The sequence below is a fragment of the Pristiophorus japonicus genome, chromosome 19 (genome assembly GCF_044704955.1).
Source record: "Pristiophorus japonicus isolate sPriJap1 chromosome 19, sPriJap1.hap1, whole genome shotgun sequence".
Taxonomy (NCBI): Eukaryota; Metazoa; Chordata; class Chondrichthyes; family Pristiophoridae; genus Pristiophorus; species Pristiophorus japonicus.
Window position 1 is genome coordinate 84,950,903 of NC_091995.1, and position 22,660 is coordinate 84,973,562.

The window sequence follows — 22,660 nt, forward strand, 5'->3', positions numbered from 1 at the left end:
AAGGACCAGGGCAGCAGGCGCATGGGAACACCACCACCTCCACGTTCCCCTCCCAGTCACACACCATCCTGACTTGGAAATATATCGGCCGTTCCTTCATCGTCGCTGGGTCAAAATCCTGCCCAACAGCACTGTGGGACCACCTTCACCACACGGGACTGCAGCGGTTCAAGAAGGCGGCTCACCACCACCTTCTCAAGGGGCAATTTAGGGATGGGCACTAAATGCCGGCCAAGCCAGCGACGCCCACATCCCGTGAGCGAATAAATTAGAAATAAAAAAAAAACTTACAATAGTGAGGGTTGGATAAGACAACACCGATCGTCAAGGAAAAAAATAACTCCAGCAATAAAATTTGCACAATTAGCGGAGAATAAATTACACACGTGACAGAGGTTACTGAAGAGAGACGTCAAACACTTACAGAATCATTTGAGAAAAGGGAATGGTGAGAGAGAGGAAATAAAAAAAAGTGGGATTTGATGTTCGATCGCTTTTGCAGCAAGGCTAACAAATGTTAGCGGGAATCTGTTAATTAACAGCAAGTGGTAGCTGGCTGCCAGATAGACTGTCAAAATAGCACCCAGACAGGAGACAGCAATTCCAGAAATTTTTACACTAGTAACAGTAGACTGGACATTAGCTCCGAATCTATCTCCATATCGTCACTGGTGATGTCACATGAAAGGAGAGGAACTTCACATACAGGTGGGGGCTTCTAGACAGCCTCTGAGCTTGACACCAGACAGCTGAGGCACATCGGTATGTGATCAGGTACATCGACATAAGAAAAAACTTTGTTTTTTTTTTACACACACACGTAGCAAGCGGTTAGGATCTGGAATGCACGGCCTGAGAGGGTGGTGGAGGCAGACTCAATCTCGCCTTTCGAAAAGGGAGTTGGATAAGTACCTGAAGGAAAATATGATGCAGGGCTACGGGGAAAGGGCTGGGGGGGGGGCGGAGTGGGGGGGGGGAGTGGGACTGGCTGAGGTGCTCTTGCAGAGAGCCGGCACGGGCTCGACGGGCCGAATGGCCTCCTTCTGTGCTGCAACCGTTCTATGACCTCCCTTTATAACATTTAAATCGCGTGACAATTCAGAGCAGCACACTTCCCCTTTAAGAACAGCAGCTGCATAGAGGGGAGGTTTGACTTGCCGTGGATCGGAGTTGGGGGAGCCCATTAAGTATCTAGCCCTTTCGTAAAAATTGCTGCGGCTGGATATATTTATATATATTTTAACAATCCTACTCTCAACGACTGAGAAGCGAGTGCAGAGAGCACAGGGATGTGGTACCAAACTACAGGCTGATGTTCCCAGTGTATCGAGGAGTCGGCCCATCCTTCCCGTGCTGGTCAGTGAGCTGAGATGGATCGAGCGTGGCCCTAATAAGCGCTCTCGGTCGCAGGTTAAATCCCCATCCTGGGCTGAGTGGCCGCCTTCTGCGCTGTAAACATTCTATGATTCTACGGGGGAGAAATTGGGTGCATTTGCGCCAACTGTTAGGAGGGGGGCGCTAGCGAGGCGCAAACGATTTTGCGACCGGGCCTGTGACTCCCGCTAAATTCGGCTGGACTTTAGCGGTGGCGCTATGGCATCGCGCCCCCATCTCCTGCGCCCGGAGATCGTGACGTCATCGCCGCAGCCCCCGCCCTAAATTGGGTATCGCCCCGCCGAAGCCACGACAGTGAAGGGCGACAGTGTCGGGGGGACGTGGACTGGGCGGCCGGCTGCTCGCTCGCGGGGCGGCCAATGTTAAAGGGGAGGTGGCCGACTGCCGCCGACAAAATAAAAACCTCCCTGTTCTCGCTTCCCTGCCCTTAACGCTGCTTACGTCGCGGGGTCGGTGCTGCGATCGCTCAGCCCCCGCGCTCTGCTCGTAGTGCTGGGCTGATCGCGGGGCACCCCCCCCCCCGGGTAGGTGGGTTCCTCATACGCAGAGTACGCAGCTTGGGCCCTTGCCGTTAATTCAGGGACGAGCCCCTCGGACGCGGCCCAGTATGTAGCGCTGCGCGCCCCGCTCCCGCCCCAGGAAGGAAGTGGAGCGCTTGGTTTAGCGGTTCCCTTCCTCCCCGGGGCCGCTAACCCCAATTCGTCGCCAGAGGCGAGAATTCTGCGTCTGGCGCAGTCTCCGGCCTCGCGAGCGTTACCCAATTTCGAGGCCGATGATTCTATGATGTGACACGTGGAGGGGGCTAAGCTCCAGGGCAATGGTGGGGACATGGAGCTCATTTCACAAAGTTGTGCCCGGCTGGTGATGTTGAACTCAGTTTCCAGAAATACAGTTTAGAAAACTACTTCTGAAGACCAACTTCACCAGATGGGAGTGAAAGACGTAGATAGGACTGTGACACTATCATCCTGATTCTCGGGCCCACTCTCCAGTCTCCCGGAATTTGCCTCTCGTTATGTTTTCATTTTCTCTTTAACTTTTTCTCCCCCCCCCCCCCCCCCCCGTGCCAATTTTCTCTCCTCTCTCTTCAGTCGGTTAGGGCCCAACACATGAGACAATGAAGGGTGCCCATGTAGTATTGATGTATGAATGTTGACATGGAGTATTGGCATAACTGTACAACCTGATCCTATTCTCCAACCAAATCATACAACGAACGACAGATAGGAAAAGATCCTCAGGTTCATCCAACATGTCCCACACAATTGGGATACCTTTGCATCGTGCAGATGTTTAGAGCAGGGGGTCACGGGGCAGAACTCCGGCTGATTTCCCCCTCCTAAACCCAGAGCCAGTGAAGCTATGTTCTATCTCAGCTTACTCATCAAATCTAGAATCAACCAGCCTTGTTCTTGCTCCCTCGTTCCCCCAGCTCATAGATTTCAAAATCGTTGCCCGTGTTTCCAAATCCCTCCATGTCCTCTCTACCCGACCTCTGCAACCGCCCCTACATCCCCGCTCACATCCTCTGCTCTTCCCATTCTACTTACATCCACCCCTCCAGTCAATGCACCTTCACAAGCCACCTTAAACCCCAGCTCTGATCGCACCTTCCCTCGCTCTTCCAACTCCAGTCTGGGTACCACCCTCTCCTTTAATCACACCTTCCCTCGCTCGTCCAATTCCAGTCTGGGTCCCATCCTCTCCTTTAATCACACCTTCCCTCGCTCGTCCAATTCGTGTCTGGTCCCACCTTTTCCTCTGTCAACCACTTTGACACGCTTTGCTATGTTGAAGATATTTTGTAGACCTTGCTCAGTTATTGATGGACAAACAAAATGCATGCTGGGACAGACAATGCCAAAATGGCGGTCCTGGCCCAGTTTAGCAGCGATCTAGTCAATAATAGCAAAGCTTCATGAGAACTACTGTTCAATGGTAGGACTCCACACGCTTCCCTTTCTTCTGCAGTCTCTAGGCTTGGCAGCACCTAACCAGAACTACTCAATTGAAAAGAGTAAGAGAGAAAATTAGATCACTATCGGTGTCCTCCACTATGACCCTCCACCGAGTTCCTCAAAAGCAAAAAGATAAAAATCTTTTTATTTATGCCGATTGTATCGCCGGTGTCGAGTCTCCCAACCAACAGGTTGCCAACCTGAGTCTTGAGGGGATTGGAGGTAGACGGAATTGGTTGGGAGGGAGCTATCACTTGAGTCAGTTGTCCCTCCCTTTCTCTGTGACCTGCTCCATTCTACAAGCCTCCGAGGTATCTGTGCTCCACCAATTCTGGCTTCTGGAACGTCCCAGATTTTTTAATCGCTCTACCACTGGCCACCGTGCCTTCAGCTGCCTATAGTCCCCAAGCTCTAGAAATCCTTCCCTAAACCTCTCCGCCTCTCTCTCCTCTTTTAAGATGCTCTTTAAAGCCTACCTCTTTGGTCACCTGCACTAATATCTCCTTATGTGGCTCAGTGTCAAATTTTGTTTGAAAATACCCCTGTGAAGCGCCTTGGGACCTTTTACTAAGTCAAAGGGGCTATATAAATACAAGCTACTGTTGTTTGCTGAGCTTTCAAAACTTCTCAGTTGCCCTACCTTGATGAAGCATTTCACAAAAGATTCTCTAACAAGATATATTAACCCTTCCATTGCCCCCATTTTAAGACGGGACGCTTCAATTCCATATGCCCAAGGCCCATCACAAAATCTCAACTAAGGAATTGGCATTGAGGAAGGACATGGAAAAGCTCATGGCTTAGATTGTTGCTGCTGCAGCATGATACGAGGGCAGCCAAAGAAGACAAAATGTATTTAAGATAGCCGTAGCAAGCTAATCTATAGTAAAGTTAAATGAGGGCTGTGGATGCTCAGTCATTCAGTAAATTCATGACAGATCGCTAGATTTTTGGACATTAAGGAACTCAAGGGATATGGGGATAGAGCGGGAAGATGGAGTTGAGGTAGATTAGCCATGGTCTTATTAAATGGCGGAGCAGGCTCGAAGGGCCGAATGGCCTATTTCCTATTTTAAAATGTCACAATACGGACGCCCATCACTAAGCTGATGTTACAAATAAATCTCTCACTTGCATCGATAGTCCTTCCTGTGAGGTCACAATGGTGGTTCTACCCTTTCCTTTAGGGACCGAGGTTGGGATATGCTTTGCCGAATAATATCAATTCATGACTTTAGGAACACAGCATTTCTTCCTCGTGAGGGGAAGAACCTGGATTTCTCCCAGCACCCGAAGGCAGCCATTCAGAACATACAATGGTTGACAAATTAAACACGGAGATAGACAACAACCAAGGTTTTGATTTAGGTTATACTGACCAAACCTTGAGGATCCATACAGCTTCTGTGATGGTCATTCACATCAACAGATAGAGAGACAGAGAGAGGCACTGCATAAAACCAACCATTCATTCTAATACCTGTGCTAAAAATCAAGGCTCATTGCACAAACTCATTCTCTCCCCAGGAGCTCATCGCAATGGAGCTCCTTGCCCCCCTCAGTTTTCCCTCTTCAAATCCACATGTTTTTAAGACCCAAGCGGAGGTGCCGCCCAGCCAGATTCAACTGGTCTTCCCACCTTCTCGGGCGTCCTGCACTATAGACCTTCACCCTTCACTGTGGTTTCGTCATTAAACAGTTCCCCTCCCGTACCATTATCCAAACCTCCCACGCCACTTTATTTCTTCCCTCGTCAGCAATCCGATCATAACTCACACGCCCACTTACCAGCAACCTCTGATAAGCACACACACACACACACACACACACGTGATTCTGGCCGCAGAATTCCAACATACCAAAACACTTCCTGTTTAACTCCGTATGCACACAACTTCTGAGCCAGGCATAACACTTAGACGTATAATCCCGATCCAAAGATAATATTTTGCCCAGTTCATCCAGTTTTAGGGGTCGGTTACATCCATCTTGCAAGCCACGACCAAAATGTCAACTGAATCAGACCGTAGGGTTGGATTTGCATAGCTTTCAAACACTGTTCAGTGGTGTTTTAATGACTTCAATATTCAGAGGCGTAAATATTATCAAATCCCTTTCGACCAGAGGAACAGTGGAACAAGAATTGACCTGGTTGCTTTGTTAGCCAGGTCATAAGCACAGAGAGGGTGCAGAGATTTACCAGGATGTTGCCTGGACTGGAGAATTTTAGCTGTGAGGAAGGATTGGATAGGCTGGGGTTATTTTATTTGGAACAGAGGAGGCTGAGGGGAGACCTAATTGAAGTGTATAAAATTATGAGGGGCCTAGATAGAGTGTTCAGGAAGGACCTATTTCCCTTAGTCGTGGGGTCAATAACCAGGGGGCATAGATTTAAAGTCATTGGTAGAAGGTTTAGAGGGAATTTGAGGGTAGATTTCTTCACCCAGAGGGTGGTGGTCTGGAACTCACTGCCTGAAAGAGTGGTAGAGACAGAAACCCTCATCACATTTAAAAAGTGTTTGGATGTGCACTTGAAGTGCCGTAACCTACAGGGCTACGGACCAGAAGCTGGAAAGTGGGATTAGGCTGGATAGCTCTTTGTCAGCCGGTGCGGACACGATGGGCCGAAATGGCCTCCTTCCGTGCTGTAAATGTCTATGATTCTACATTCTTTTTGAACACATGTATAATGTCACTACATATAGCAAATTCTTTCCCCAAATGACATGTAATCCTGCCTGCATAGCTATCACAACTCGAAAACCACCCCCGTGTGCGTGAGGTTTCTGATTTCCACACCAGCGATCCTTGTGGCTTCTCCCAAGTGAGATTGCCAATTTTTTTGTGGTGTCACGGTCGACCTTGGGCTGAAGTTTCCCCACGCCTGCCTTGTGAACTGGACTGGTATTGCATCACATTCATTCCGTGCAGGATCTTTCATGCAGGCAAAGTGACAAGGTCTTAAATAAAAACAGAAAATGCTGGAAATACCTGGCAGGTCAGGCAGCATCAGTGCGGAGAGAAACAGAGTTAACGTCTCAGGTCGATGACCCTTCATCAGAACTGGAAAAAGTTAGAGATGAAACAGGTTTTTAAGCAAGTGTCAGGGCAGGGAAAGGAAGGAGGGGCGGTTAAGAACAAAAATGATAGGGTGGAAGGTGTAATGTATGCACCTGTGAGTATGCTCACAGGTTTGTAGAGCTGTTGAGGCTCGCGGCCTTCCGCGAGAGGTGGGCGCCAGAGGGACTGGAGTGTATCGTTACCCCCGGCAACCAAATTTTAATTTGATTTTATATGTTTTAAAGTTTAATTTGTTTTAATTGCTGGTTTTAGTGACCCCTCCCCTTTTATAGGGGGCACTTGCATAATGTATGATTTTTGTGCCCAAAACTCCCCCCCCAAAAAAAACACAAAAAAACCCCCACAAAAAACAAAGAAAAGCCCTTGAAAAGTGTTGGAGTGTCCCCCAGATTAGGGGGCACTTGTTTCACAATTAAAAGAGTTATAGAGCTGTTGACAACAAAATAGTTGTAGAGCTGTTGACCCCCTGTTAACAAGGAGGCACTTGATTTATCGGTTCACAAAAATAATTGTGGAGCTGTTCCAGGTACTTGATTTAAAGTTTCTACTCAAAATAGTTGTAGAGCTGTTGAGAGTGGCTTAGCCAGTCACATGATATTCACAAGACTCAATAAAACCCCAGCCAGTTGAGTTCAGGGGATCCACAATGAGGCAGGTGGTTGTGAGCCTGGTGGATGAACCGGTAATGTGCAGTGTGATTGTTAAACCGTTTGCTAATAAACCAACTAGTTCTTAATAGCAATATGTTGTTATGAATTCTTAAGCAAAGAACCCATGAAGCAGATACATTACAGAAGGCAGGAGAGATTAAGGGACAAAGGGGATGATGGTGCGAGGCAAAGGGAGATGGTACTGGGACAAGTTAAGAAACAAAAGATGAGTTTAGATAGGGTGGAAATGCAAATGGAAAAATCATCAACAGTTGCCGTGGGAAAGAAAGAAAAAAATATAGGGGCGGGGTTACGGTCTGAAATTGTTGAACTCAATGTTGAGTCCAGAAGGCTGCAATGTTGTGTGAAGAGGTTTTAATCTGGGCAGGGATTTACACCGACATCCCAAAAGGTGAAAGGTTAGCATGCTGACCTAGCCACAAACTCAAGCCAGTCAAAAAACAACACAGACACGTGTTGCTTCCTCCCCTCAGTGTTGTGACACACAGCTGGTGGCCTCCCCAATACTGACATCACTGAAGGTGGACCTACGTCTTCATTATTGCCTGGGCTTGTGCCAGAAGTGTTTCGTTTTCCCTCTGTGGCCAACACACACCCTCATCTCCTCCTTCACTCTGCAGACCTCTAACTCTGAGCCCTCCTCACGCACATTCTGAGACTCCCCAACATCAACAAAGGTGGCCATCGAATACCAAACCTACACGGTACCTTATGTCAACTTACGCTTAACCTGCTGTGAAATTCCTTCCGTGCAACTTATCATACAGAATTAACATACCCCCTTTGCGAGGCACTTACTCTGTGCAAGCCTTGGAAGGACTACAGTGCCCCCATCGGTCCATCTATCTAGCTGTTGTGTGGTATTTGAGATACATCAGCCGCAGCATCTCAGCTGTATGGATGCAATACACAATCTTGTTATTTCTCCAAGTCCTGCCATCATCATCATCATAGGCAGTCCCTCGGAATCGAGGAAGACTTGCTTCCACTCTAAAAATGAGTCCTTAGATGGCTGAACAGTCCAATACGAGAACCACAGTCCCTGTCGCAGGTGGGACAGATAGTTGTTGAGGGAAAGGGTGGATGGGACAGGTTTGCCGCTCGCTGTTTCCGCTGCCCGTGCTTGATTTCTGCATGCTCAGTTCTATGGAAGATTCCCAGGAGGGCAGTTGCCTCCCAGGTTTCAATAACTCTCTCGCACACAGAATACAAGGACCTACACACAGTGCAAGGATTGTACGCACGATACAAGCAGGGCTTGGTCTTCAGTCACCTTGGACCCCCTTGCCACTGGATCAAGACCTTGCTCAGCTAAGCCCGTGTGTGCAACAACCACCCCACGTTAAAAGCACTCATGCACAGGCATCTTCTGCCCTTCAATTTATTCCCATGTTGGACTGTTCAGTCACCTAAGAACTAATTTTTAGAGTGGAAGCAAGTCTTCCTCGATTCCGAGGGACTGCCCATCATAATGACGACGACGACAAGGACCCTACACCATACAAGGCCCCTCCACATCTGTCCTGATGTCTCCTTCTAAGGCTCGGTGTCAAAAATGTTTTGACTGATGTCACTCTTGTTAAGCGTGTTGGGACGTTATGCTAAATGCGCTCTATCAAGGTAAGATGCTATAGTGTTCGGACTTGGGGGATTATTAATCTTCAGCGTGTGATTACATTCCCAACTGTGACGTGGTCATCAGGGAACACTCAATGCAGTTCAATTTACGAAATGCTGGGTCAGGAGTGCTGTTATCAGGAGTGTGGAGTGTATTTACCCCCTCACGGACAGCTGATTACAGCAGACTGATCGGATGGATTGGGGCCGGTGATCCTTCACCCCCAATGTTTAACGTAACATAGTTACCGTCCAAACATTTCCCAGCAGTTTTACAACACAAACAAAATGGCTGCCATTTAGGGTCCGGTTTCTGGCAATTACACACTACTGGTAATTTTCCACCCCAACATGCTGTCTTCTAAAAATTATAGCCGCGCTTTATGATGATGAGACAAACCACACCACTGACATCTCCATGGACACATCAGAGCTGTTCCCCAATTGGTTCACCAAGAAGAGCCATGTTTCGGAGGTGGATTCCTGCCTTTCATCAGATTTCCCTCTGTCCTGCCCTCCAGATGACCCAGCTACAGGTACGATGTCTTAAATCTGGCAACCTTGGAACCGAGACCTGGTTTCCGGATTTTTCCGGACTTCAGACAAAGTACTAATGGCGGCGTGGGTCAGGCCGGGTCGAAGGTCATTCGGCAAGGCTCGAACCAATCGCACGCCATTTAAAACATAGCGGCGAAGCCGATAACTAGTCCGGCCCGCCGGGTTTTGGACAATAATTCCAGATTTTATTTTACTGGCCGCACACAGACAGATGCATGTGGCGATGGGCTTTTCTCAAAAATGACCGCTTTTCGGACAATTCCGTTTTTTTGGACAGGCAGACTTGAGACGTTGTACCTGTAGGGTGAGCAAACACCTTCCACTTCCTCTTCGCTTAGCCCGAGTAACATGACAACAGTTAAGATTGAGTTGGAACCTGGATCTGCCAAAGTCCCAAAACCCAACCGTTGAGAGGTTCTCGGCCAACCCGCAACAAACGGCTCTTCCAAAAAAATTAAAAGATTGACCACTACGTGACAAAGGGGGATCTTCAACCACAACAATAAATCAATTATACATTCTTTGTTAAGATAAATTACATATGGCACATCTGTAATATAAAAATGAGCACGACCAAATCTCCCTGATAAACAGGAATATTTGGAGTGGCAAGTTCGAACATCACATTCTTATGTTCTTATCACAATGTTGGGACACTTGTGTAAATTGATCTCCTTGACCATTGGAGATTTATTTTTTTTGCCGTATAGTAAGGCGGTTGCAAAACAGTCAGTCATTCACGCAGGTCGTATGTGGTAACCGAGTGTCAGGGCTGTCATAGATTGTGTTTCTCCAAGAACAATTGGCGGGGGGGGGGGAACTTTCTTGATAGGCCTGCTATTGATCCGACATATTTATTCCCCATTTTGCCCCGCTCCCAGGCCATAAGTGCAAATTTGATGGCCCGTGATTAACTCAGTGCTTTTTCCAGTCGAACTCTGTTCACTTTACTGATTCATAGTTTTCCTCTCTACTGTCCTCTCGTCTTCCGTTAAGTCAGATTTTTTTGGGAAGCCTCATGTCCATGCCCGGCAGCGGACTTGCCGACTCGGTTTTTGCCTCGTGGACCGACAACCAAGAGAATCCCCAAAGTAACACTGCTCGTGGCTGCGGAGATGCCAGTTGCAATCACCAATGCGAAAGGGTCTTAAAATTAGGGTGAAATTGTCCCCATGACTATCCGTTTACTACGTATGGCCCACTCTCGCCGGGTTTAACCAATTCAGAAATGCTTAGCAACCCGGCCGTTGCTCAAATGTAGACAGCGAGTGTTGGAAGCTACGGGGGTGTTGGAGGGAGAGAAGGCGGCAAGGCCTAATCTGCCCCTCATCCAAGATCCTCCCATACAGTTTCCAGCATAAGCCCCGGGGGGGGGGGGGGGGGGAGGGGGGAGGCGGTGATCAGAAGCTGGAAGGCCGACTATACTTTTGGCCATTGAAACCCAGTGTAACGCCACTTTGATTGAGGACCTGGGTCTTAGCTGGCTCAGTATTTGACTGAGTGGTGCATTTACCCACTGAGCCATGGGGGAACTTCTTTTTCCTTTGGGGAAAAGATACTAAATTAGACCTAATTTTGCTCGGGCAGCTGGAATTCTTCCAATTGGTTAATTTTCAGCCTGAACTTGGGTGCACCCCCCCCCCCAACGCCACACCAAGTGATTGTGGCATGGGCAGCAACCAGATGCTGTCCTAGAATAGCCGGGGGACATTACTGGGTATAACCAGAACCTCCCGTGAGGTTTACGATCTCGCGAATTTATCGTTTTGCAACAAAGAGCGAGGCCCAAATGATCATTACTGCCGAGGGGAGGACCAAGGGCCTTGGGTTGGTGGAATCCACAGAGGATAGTTCACTGGCGATGTCGACCCACTTAGCAATCATCGCGCTTTACGCTTGTGCAGTCTGACTCCAGCCAGTGGATTATTTTCGTGGGCCCCCTTCGTTTTATTGACACGGGCGTAACCATAGTTACTGTTTTCCTTTCACGCCAATTGGGGACGTGTCTACTACCCCCGTTAAGCAGGCCACACGGTGGCAAACTTCCCCCCCCCCCACAAAGCTGTTGCGGTGGTCTCGGCACAAAGTGGCTCGTCTATTATTTCCCGAAGTGGAATGGTTCTGTGTTTCCTTCTTTCTGAGGAGGACGCGAGTTGATCCAGCGCCCGCTGCCTCTGCTCGCGGCCGACACAACCAAAGGTCCCCAAACGCCGAGTCCCACTGGGTTTTGGCAATTGACCGGCCCATCTCTCGTAAATCTCTGCTTCTGGGCACCTATTCCCAAGTTATAACGGTGAGGAAGCCGAGGAGATGGGCTCAGTCTTTCCCCGCCCCTTCCTCTCTCGTTGCGTTCCACTCAGCGAGCCTGGGTGAAGTCCAAACCGAGGCCTTGACCATTGGCCGTGCGCGCTGAAGAACCGATGATGTCACTTCCTGTCACAAATACTTTAAAAGAATTATGCGTTCGCATGATGTGGGCGTCGCTGGCAAGGCCGGCATTTATTGCCCGTCCCCTAATTGCCCTCGAGTGGCCCGCTAGTGGCTATTTCAGAGGCAAACACATTGCTGTGGGTCTGGAGTCACATATAGGCCAGCCCGGGTAAGGGCGGCAGATTTCCTTCCCTAAAAAGGACATGAATGAACCACATGGGTTTTTATGACAATCTGGTACTTGCATGATACTAGCTTTTTTTTTGGTTCCAGGTTTATTTAATTAACTGAATTTAAATTCCCCACGGATTTGAACGCACGTCACCGTCTCTGGATTACTAGCCCAGTGACATAACCACCATGCTACCATCGCGCTCCGCCCCCGCGCCCCACCCCTTGTTCCAAAGAGTAGCCGCAATTACCTAGCATTTTTTTCTGTTTTACATATAACTCCATAAATTGAGCCTATTAATTAAGGCAAAAAAACAAAAGGCATTGCGCGAGAAAACGAGGCATTCGGTGGCAAGACGTGTCGGCAATAGGACTTTTCCCATTCCTCAGTCATGCAACCATCTGTCCAGCGGGCATCTCCATAGCAACAGCCCGCTGGTCGAAAAGGAGAAACCAGGGCCCCGCTGCTGTAACTCAGAGAGAGAACTTAAAAGAAAAAGACAAATACAAGCACAAGTGACTTTTCAGCTCATTAAGTTACATTGCTGGCTTGCTCGGCCTTTTAAAGGAGCCATTGTCGTCTGGGGGTTGGTTCGTGGTTTGCAAGCCAGATGTTCCGGGACAAGAACGCTGCTCGGTCCTGAAAGGCAGGAGGACAATTGTGGTCGTCTGGCTGCTGTAACAGGGGGCGTTGGATGCACACAGTGGATCGGGCTGGCAACTCTGCAAATAGACAGACACGGTTCGTATTTATGGACAGCCCCGCTTCTGTTGATGCTGGACTGATTGTTCATTTTGAAGCTGAGATTGATAGAATTCTGTTAACCAAAGGGGATAGGACGCGACTGATGCCAACGGACCTGGAGAAAGGCACGCATGTTTGTTCTTGACGGACTTCGCACTGATTGGCGAGAAAGGAAAGGGTTTGGAAATTCCAGGTCTGTGAGGTGACCTGAAGGATATAGTCAGCCTGTTGAGAGTTTTACTGTACTCTCAGCCAAGTGCGTTTGTCGAATATACTTAAAGTGGAGACAGACAGATTTTTTGAACGATAAGGGAGTCGAGGGTTATGGAAAGTGGAGTCGAGCCCAAGATCAGATCAGCCATGATCTTATTGAATGGCGGAGCAGGCTCGAGGGGCCGAATGGTTCTTATGTTCTTATCGCCATCAGGCCCTCTGCCTGTGGGGCTTTGAACCCGCGGCTGGCGAACAGAATACAGGCGCGAGGTGTTGGGATTTCATCGGCCGGGAAAAGGATCAATGGAAAACAGAGTGGAGACGGTGCGGAGAAGCAGAGAGAGAGAGAGAGAGAGAGAGAGAGGGGCACGTTAGACAAAAGGAGATGGGAGCGGAAAACGAGAGGGAGGGTAGAGAAGGAACACGAGAAGAGAGGGAGGGGCAGCGGTGCGATTAATTCGTCGGAATGAACCGCTCAAAACTTCCAGTGCAATTTAACGAGAATGTTATCAGATTGTGGGAGTTCGACTGTACTCTCGCCAAGTGTGCTTATTGCGTTTGTTGTGGTGAACGTTCCTTTCGCAAATTTGGGACCCGGCATTTATGGGCAGAATGCTTCCGGTTCGTTGGCAGCAGTCACTCCGCAAGGGACGGATGCAGGGGCAAAGGCGGGTACATGGACTTCGGTCACGGATCAGCTGTGATCTCGGTGAACGGCGGAGCAGGTTCGAGGAGGGCGGGGGGGGGGGGCTCAATGGCCTCCTCCTGCTCTTACGCTCCAGCGAAGGGACACGCACCAAAACCGTTTCCCTTTGAAAAGGCTACCTGATCCACCGCGTCATTCCCGGCACTTTTCCTTGTCCGTACTTGTGCCAGGTTATTCCGGATCGTCGAGGGCGGAACACGTGTCAAGGGCCGAGGCGGCGGGGGGGGTGTGTGGGGTGGGGGGGCGGTCCTCGCGAGAACAGCCGCTCGGACGGCTTTTTTTTTTTTTGCAGCGGTGCAGACAGCGTGGGTTCGTTCGCGTCCGCGGTTCAACGCCAGCAATCCGGCCCGCGGTGCGGAAAGGCTCCCGCTGTACTCCCGCCGTACGGGCCTTCCATTCAGTGTTGGCTCTCCCCCTCACCGTCCCTTCCGCCGCCGGCAATTGCCGGCTCGGACCAACTCGGTTCTGCCAAAAGGTTTCCCCGGCGACGACAGCGTCCGCAGTCCGTTCCGGGAAAAATAAAAGGAGAAAAATTGTACGGTGCAAACCTTGACTCCTGATGTCGGCGGAATTCTTACCTTGCAAGCCAGAAGTTCCCCCCCCCCCCACAAGGACAGTGAGCACTCCGCCCCCACCTCCCCCGCTTGTCGCTAACGTTGGCGCGAGCCAGAAAGAGCGGGGGGGGGGGCTAGCGCGATGAGAAGTTGGCCGACTTGACGATGGTGATGACGCTGGTGGTGTTGACCTTGGTGGGTGTGATGGGCCCACATGCCACCGTCCGGGCGAAGCTCTGGAGGGCCTCATACTTGGAACGGAGGGCGTCCAACTCCGTCTTCATGTCAGCGTTCTCTGCCGCCAGCTTCTCCACCTCCTGCTCCAGCTCGGCCTTCTGCCGCTCCAGCTCCTCCTTCTGCGTCACCCGCTTGACCCGGCAGCTGGCCGCGTAGCCGCGGTTCTTCAGTGTGCGCCGCCGCTGCTTCAGGTTGAGGATCTCGTCCTTGGAGAGGCCGCGGAGGTGGTGGTTCAGCTCCCTCACCGACATCGACACCAGCTCCTGGTCCATCAGCGCTGGGGAGTTCTCGCCCGACTCTCGCTTAATCTGCAAGGCACAATACGGCAACGGTCGGCAAAGGCAGCACAAAACAAAAAGGCTCTGCAGGACAGTCTCGCAATAAGGGGGGGGGGGGCGGGCGGGGGGGTGGGGGGGTGGGGGTGCTGAGCGGAGGAGACATTTCTTCACTCAGAGGGTGGCAAATCTTTGGAATTCTCTGCCCCAGAGGGCTGTGGATGCTGAGTCGTTGAGTAGATTAACACCTCCGCAACATCGCCCGTCTCCACCCCCACCCCCTTGCCTCAGCTCTTCTGCTGCCGAAGCCCTCATCCACGCCTTTGTTACCTCTAGACTTGACTATTCCAACGCACTCCTGGCCGGCCTCCCACATTCTACCCGACGTAAACTTGAGGTCATCCAAAACTCGGCTGCCCCCGTGTCCTGACTCGCACCAAGTCCCGCTCGCCCATCGCCCCCTGTGCTCGCTGACCTACATTGGCTCCTGGTTAAGCAACGCCCCGATTTGCCCTCCCTATCGATGTAATCTCCTCCAGCCCCACAAATCCCCCACCCGCCCCCCCCCCGCCCGGAGATCTCTGCGCTCCTCTAATTCTGCCATTTTGAGCATCCCTGATTATAATCGCTCAACCATCTAGGCAGCAGAAGTAGCCGTGCCTTCTGTTGCCTGGGCCCCAAGCTCTGGAACTCCCTGCCTAAACCTCTCCACCCCTCTACCTCTCTTTCCTCCTTTAAGATGCTCCTTAAAACATACCTCTTTGACCAACCTTTTGGTCATCTGTCGTAATTTCTTGTTAGGTGGCTCGGTATCAAATTTATCTGTTTGGTCTTATAACACAGCTGTGAAGCGCCTTGGGACATTTTACTATGTTAAAGGCGTTATATAAATAAAAGTTGTTGTTGTTATATTCAAGATTGAGATCGATAGATTTTGGGACTCTAGGGGAATCAAGAGATACGAGGTCAGTATGGGAAGATGGAGATGGCTGAAGATCTTATTAAATGGCGGAGCAGGCTCGAGGGGCTGAATGTCCTACTCCTGCTCCTATATCTTACCTTACTTATTGCACACCCTACCCCATTCAAATAGACTTCGTCCCTGTGTCAGCTGTGCCTCAGTGGGTAGCACTCTGGCCCTCTGGATCAGAAGGTCATGGGTTCAAGTCCCAATTCAGAGACTTGCGCACATAAAAATCTAGGCCGACGCTCCCGATGTGGTACGAGACTCCCAAAGCAAGCGCTCTACTCGGAACTCCTTTGTGGCAAACGAGCCAAAGGTGGGCAGAGGAAAGGTTACAAGGACACCCTCAAAGCCTCCTGATAAAGTGCAGCATCTCCACCGACACCTGGGAGTCCCTGGCCAAAGACCGCCCTGGATGGAGGAGACGGATCCGGGAGGGTGCTGAGCACCTCGAGTCTCGTCGCCGAGAGCATGCGAAAAACAAGCGCAGGCAGCGGAAGGAGCGTGCGGCAAACCAGACTCCCCACCCACCCTTTCCTTCAACGACTGTCTGTCCCATCTGTGACAGGGACTGTGGTTCTCGTATTGGACTGTTCAGCCACCTAAGGACTCATTCTCAGAGTGGAAGCAAATCTTCCTCGATTCCGAGGGACTGCCTATGATGACGAGGTACTCAAGGGAGTTTTGCACTCAGAGGTGCCGTCTTTCGGATGGGACGTTAAACCGAGGCTGGATCTGCCCGCTCAGATGGACACAACAGATCCCACGGCACTATTTCAAAGAAGAGTGGTGTCCGGGCCGATATTTATCTCTCAACCAACATCACAAAAAAAATAGATGATCTGGTCATTATCATGTTGCTGTTTGTGGGAGCTTGCTGTGCGCAAATTGGCCGCCGGGTTTACAACGTTAAAACAGTGTCCACACTTCAAAAAGTACTTAATTGGCTGTAAAGTGCTTTGGGACACACTGAGGTCATTAAAGGCGCTATATAAATGCAAGTTCCCCAAAGAACAAGAGAGACCATGAAAGGAGCAAAGTCTATTTGATTCATCATGCCTATTCCTTGCAGGTCATATACAATATAGCCCATCATAAATTCTACTCACTCATTTAATCTTTAATTTTACATAAATACTCCCCAATCCCCAAAGCAAAACCACCAGATTATTCATCTATCCTTACACCTCCACTGGCTTACCCTGTGAGGCTCCTCGCCACAAGGCCCACCCTTTTCCCCATTCTATTGAGAAAACAAATAAAGACTTGCATTTATATAGAGCCTTTCACCACCACTGTACATCTCAAAGCACTTTACAGCCAATGAAGTTCTTTTGGAGTGTAGTCACTGTTGTAACATGGGAAAAGCGGCAGTCAATTTGCGCACAGCAAGCTCCCACAAACAGCAATGTGATAATGACCTGATAATCTGCATTTTTGTTGAGGGCTAAATATTGGACCCAGGACACCGAGGATAACTCCCCCTGCTCCTCTTTGAAATAGTGGCCGTGGGATCTTTTACGTCCACCTGAGAGAACAGACGGGGCCTCGGTTTAACGTCTCATCTGAAAGACGGCACCTCCGACAGTGCAGCGCTCCCTCAGCACTGCACTGGCAGTGTCAGCCTAGATTTTGTGCTCAAGTCCCTGGAGCGGGACTTGAACCCACGACCTTCTGGCTCAGAGGCGAATGTGCTGCCCACTGAGCCACAGCTGACAGAGGCCCAAGGGACCAATTCACATCGTATACAATCCCAACGACAGCAATCACTTCCCTCTCATTCCCAATATACAGAATCCCAATGGATCAGCCCAGTTCCTAATACTGTATACAGAATGCCAATGCACCCAGCCATTCTTTTATTTGCTCTTGGGATATGGGTGGCACATCAAGGCAGTATTTATTGTCCATCGCTGGTTGGCGTGAGGGAATTAAGAGTCAACTGTGTGGTGTGGGACTGGAGTCACATGTAGGCCGGACCCAGTAGAGGCGATGGGTTCACTTCCCTGAAGGCCGGTTAATGAATCATTAGAGTTTTTTTTTTAATAAGAATCCGGCAGCTTTAGCGGTCATGTTTTCCGATGCTAGCCCACAAATTACCGGATTTATTGACGTCGTTTTCACAACTTGTCTGGATGGGTTTTGAACTCCTGACCTCGGTGCTCCTCGTCCAGTACCATTGCCGATTGGATAGAATCCCTGATCCCCAAAAATAACGGTCCGTCAATTGTGGCCTCTCCGGGGCGTAAGGTGTGCGTATGCGCCCGAAGAGGCCCTGCAAACGCCGGTCCTCGGCACGCGAAGCGCAAGCGCTGAAAACCGGCTTGCACGCATCCCCGGGAAAAGGGCTTTCGCGGGCGGAGGTTTGGGCTAGGGCGTTGTGTTTCTGTGTTTTGTGGGGTATTCTCACTGATAGTAATGGGAGCTCATACAAACGGAGTTCCTATTATCAATGAGAATACTGGATGTTGATTGGCGGTCCAGACCCACGTGATCCCGGGGTACGAATACGATCCTGGGAGGACATGTTCCCGTACACCGGACCATGAACCTAGGCCTCCGACCGTAATCCTGCGTTCCTCCGGGACAACTAGGTACTTCCGTTAAAAATTTTTCCGTCGGAGGCGTTCGTCCGTAGGAAGCCTCCAACCGCAATTTCCCCCCCCCCCCCGTTGTCTACTCAAAGTTTAACGAGCCGATTAACTGCCCAATTCCACTGGGGGCAGTCGCACACTTTTGACTTTACTCTGTGCAAAATACCTCTCTGTGCACGCTGCCGGACGCCTTTGATTACAGCGAGACACTAAATGAGGCAGCGTGCTGGGCTGTGGTACAGAGATCTGCACAGTGACTGTTTTCATACGTGGTTTACAGGCCTCCTGAGCCAAGCTGAACATTCCCAGCCAACACAGTGTTTTATGAGGAGTGGCTTGGGCTGATTTTTCCAACTTTCCGCCATGGCTGCAATCGACAGGGGCCCAGAAGCAGATCACTCTGCTCACCTCGTCCGCAGGGAATGGCACGGGGCTGAGCAGATGTGGGGGAAGTCTAGACAGTTGAGCTTTCCACCATCTACAAGGCACAAGTCAGGAGTGTGCTGGAATATTCTCCACTTGCCTGGATGAGTGCAGCTCCAACAACACTCGAGAAGCTCGACACCATCCAGGACAAAGCAGCCCGCTTGATCGGCCCCCCATCCACCACCTTCAACATTCACTCCCTCCACCACCGGCGCCCCCTGGCTGCAGTGTGCACCATCTACAAGATGCACTGCAGCAACTCGCCAAGGCTTCTTCGGCAGCACCTCCCAAACCCGCGACCTCTACCACCTAGAAGGACAAGGGCAGCAGGCGCATGGGAACACCACCATCTCCACGTTTCCCTCCAAGTCACACACCATCCCGACTTAGAAATATATCGGCTGTTCCTTCATCGTCGCTGGGTCACAATCCTGGAACTCGCTCCCTAACAGCACTGTGGGAGCACCTTCACCACACAGGACTGCAGCGGTTCAAGAAGGCGGCTCACCACCACCTTCTCAAGGGCAATAAATTCGGGCCATGCCAGCGACAAATACATCCCAGGAATGAATAATTTTCAAAATATTGCACAAATACTGGGTTACAATGTGTCGGGTGGGGAATACTCACTAAGACCCTTGGTAGAGTCTGATTTTAATTCGCTAGACTGGCACCGAACTGCAGGGGAGACGTGCGAACATAGAATTACGCGGAATTTACAGCGTAGAAACAGGCCATTCGGCCCAACTGATCTCTGTCAGTGTAAATGCTCCACACAAGCCTCCTCCGACCCTACTTTTGAATTTTGAACGATAAGGGTGTCGAGGGTTATGGGGAGCGGGCGGGAAAGTGGAGTTGAGGCCAAGATCAGATCAGCCGTGATCTTATTGAATGGCGGAGCAGGCCCGAGGGGCCAAATGGCTGACTCCTGCTCCTATTTCTTATGTACTTCATCTCACCCCATCAGCATTACCTTCTATTCCTCTCTCCCTCATGTGTTATGGCCTACTCCTGCATATTTTCTATGTTTCTATGTTTCCCCTTAAATCTATCCACGCTAATCACCTCACCACTCCCTGTGGTAGCACGTTCCATGTTCCCACCACTCCCTGGGTACTGAAGTTTCTCTGGAATTCTTTGTTGGGTTTATTGGCGCCTATCTTGCATTCATTTCGGACTCGCATCACGTGTTCGCGCACCAGAGTAGAAGGATCGTTGACTGCGTTCTCACTCTGCGCAGTTGCCAATTTGTGCTCCGTCGAGGGAATGAGGGGAGGGCTGCTGCATCTTCCTGCAAGGAGGAGGCAAGATCGGGAGGGAATCCAGCGACAGGAAGCATGGGCACCGATCTGCCAGCAGCGTGCGGCGGCCGGCCCGGAAATCGGCACGGTCCCGGCCTGCAAGACCATCGGCAGACCGGGGCCATTGGAGGGAGCAGCGTGCGGTGGCATACCACTGCAGGGAGCAGCGCGTGCCACTGCAGGAGGGCGATGGCTGCGAAGCCAGGTCGCTGATTGCAGTGCGGGCAGGCACAGCAGGAGGGGCGAAGGAGCGGCAAGAGTCCGTAGCGGGAAGTGACCGGGGCCCAGGAGAGGCGTGAGTCTGGGGCCCAGAAGAAGCGAGGGCCCAGGGGCAGCACGGGCCCAGCCCACACTGCGATATGTGGGCGCGCTCAGTCTGTGCAGCAGAGCTGGTCTCCAGTTAGTCTTGGGTAACCCTTGCCACTGGACCGAGGCCTAGCTCTGTCAGGCCCGTGTGGTGGCTGGTGTGCAACGGCCATCCCACATTAAAAAAATCCACACACAGGCATCTTCCACCCTTCAGGATGAAGTTCTGGATCTGGAATATTAGGTCCTTCATTGAAACACCTGTGAACTCATCCCTTTTTGGCGTGGAAGTGAGTCATCCTCGATACGAGGGACCGCCTCTGATGATGATGAGTCCTCCCACCTTCCCAGCAGCAGGGACTAACGGTCAAGTGGATTTGAATAACCAGGGGAGGATTAGTTACAAGAGAATGAAGCCCCCTGAAGCATGAAATGTCTGCTCTTACCTTCAGTGCTTTGCTTGCTCTGTTGGTGCTCATCATGTGGGAAACGTTGCCAGCACAGGGTCCCTGGATCAATGAAAGGCAACAGGTTAGCGACTCAGTGTTCTGGGCAACGCTGCCAAGTTATTCCCCACGGCAGTCCCTATCGCGTGCCAATTGCTGTCGTTACTCCCGCCTCCCCGCCCGTCACTCCTCAAAACCAGGATGCGGGGTGGGAAGTGCCAGAGGCGTGTCCATTGTCATGGCCAATGCCATTACGGTGTCAGCGAAAAGAAAATGTGATTTACAGAGAGAAAGACTTGCATTTATATAGCACCTTTCACAACCGCCAGACGTCCCAAAGCCCTTTACAGCCAATGAAGTACTTTTGGAGTGTAGTCACTGTTGTAATGTGGGAAATGTGACAGCCAATCTGCGCACAGCAAGCTCCCACAAACAGCAATGTGATAATGACCCAGATCACCTGTTTTTGTTGTGTTAATTGAGGGATAAATATTGGCCCAGGACACCGGGGATAACTCCCCTGCTCTTCTTCGAAATAGTGCCATGGGATCTTTTACGTCCACCTGAGAGAGCAGACGGGGCCTCGGTTTAATGTCTCATCCGAAAGACGGCACCTCCGACAGTGCAGCACTCCCTCAGTACTGTCAGCCTAGGTCTTACAGGCAAGATGTGGCTCTTGATTAATTCACCCCTGCCCCCCACAAATTCATCGCCTTCACCACCCCCATTCAGATGGAAAATTCCACCACTGTAAAGGTACAGAGCAGGTACGACCAGTCAAAACCCACCCACACATACATACTGTGGCTAGAACAACAGGTCAGAGGCTGGGTATTCTGCGGCGAGTGTCTCACCTCCAGACTCCCCAGACCCTTTCCACCATCTACAAGGCACAAGTCAGGAGTGTGATGGAATACTCTCCACTTGCCTGGATGAGTGCAGCTCCAACAACACTCAAGAAGCTCGACACCATCCAGGACAGAGTAGCCTGCTTGATTGGCACCCCATCCACCACCTTAATGTTTCAGTATAAGGGGTGTCGCAGTTGTGTGAGGCGGACTGGTTGGGCTGGGTGCTCTTTACCTTTCCGCCATTGTTCATAGGTTTATACGTAACCTTCAGGGCTGCTGACCGAGGGCCGCGCGGCTCTTTTCCGGCCGGCGCGGACACGATGGGCTGAAATGGCCTCCTTCTGCGCTGTAAATTTCTATGCTTCTTAAACATTCACTCCCTCCACCACCGGCGCCCCCTGGCTGCAGTGTGCACCATCTACAAGATGCACTGCAGCAACTCGCCAAGGCTTCTTCGACAGTACCTCCCAAACCCGTGACCTCTACCCCCTAGAAGGACAAGGGCAGCAGGCGCATGGGAACACCACCACCTCCACGTTCCCCTCCGAGTCACACACCATCCTGACTTGGAAATATATCGGTCGTTCCTTCATCGGCGCTGGATTAAAATCCTGGAACTGCCCCCCCCCACTCCCCACGCCCAACAGCACTGTGGGAGCACCTTCAACACATGGACTGCAGCGGTTCAAGAAGGCGGTTCACCACCACCTTCTCAAGGGGCAATTAGGGATGGGCAATAAATGCCGGTCTTGCCAGCGATGCCCACATCCTGTGAATGAATAAAAAAAATTGAAATCCAGCCTGACTGTGTCGAGATTTCCTAATAATTAAGAGTCCAAGGGTCTGGGATCCACGTCAGATGTCCGGTGTGGTAGAACTGCCACCAAACCTGTCCCAGATCAGAATCAGCATCATTGGCATGGGAGGGTGCTCCGACACCACTTCTGGCACAACTTGGGCATGTGCTCTGGGGAGGGCAGCAGGTGCCTTGCTACGATGGTCAAGACTCAGGTCTCTGACCATTTGCCATTAGGAAACGGGCAGTTGCTTCAGTTATGGGTCCTACTTCTGTCAGGGTTTGGCCCCGGGTATATTTAACGCTGAGAGCGCTAGAGGCGGAACTGGTGGGATTTCTGACCTTTCGTCAGCCCGGCCCCTTCT

At 50.8% G+C, this 22,660-nt stretch overlaps 1 protein-coding gene across 1 annotated transcript in view; it reads right to left on the reverse strand.

The window, feature by feature from the left end:
* Window positions 1–2,432: 2,432 nt before the first annotated feature.
* LOC139230000 (transcription factor MafK-like) overlaps window positions 2,433–22,660 on the reverse strand; it is a 73,775-nt gene continuing 53,547 nt past the window's right edge. Inside the window, exons 2-3 of the mRNA XM_070861711.1 lie at window positions 20,649–20,711; window positions 2,433–14,644 (exon numbers count right to left, since the gene is read on the reverse strand). Of these exons, the coding sequence (XP_070717812.1) occupies window positions 14,234–14,644; window positions 20,649–20,684 (447 nt within the window). The 5' untranslated portion in view covers window positions 20,685–20,711 and the 3' untranslated portion in view covers window positions 2,433–14,233. The remainder of the gene's footprint in view (window positions 14,645–20,648; window positions 20,712–22,660) is intronic.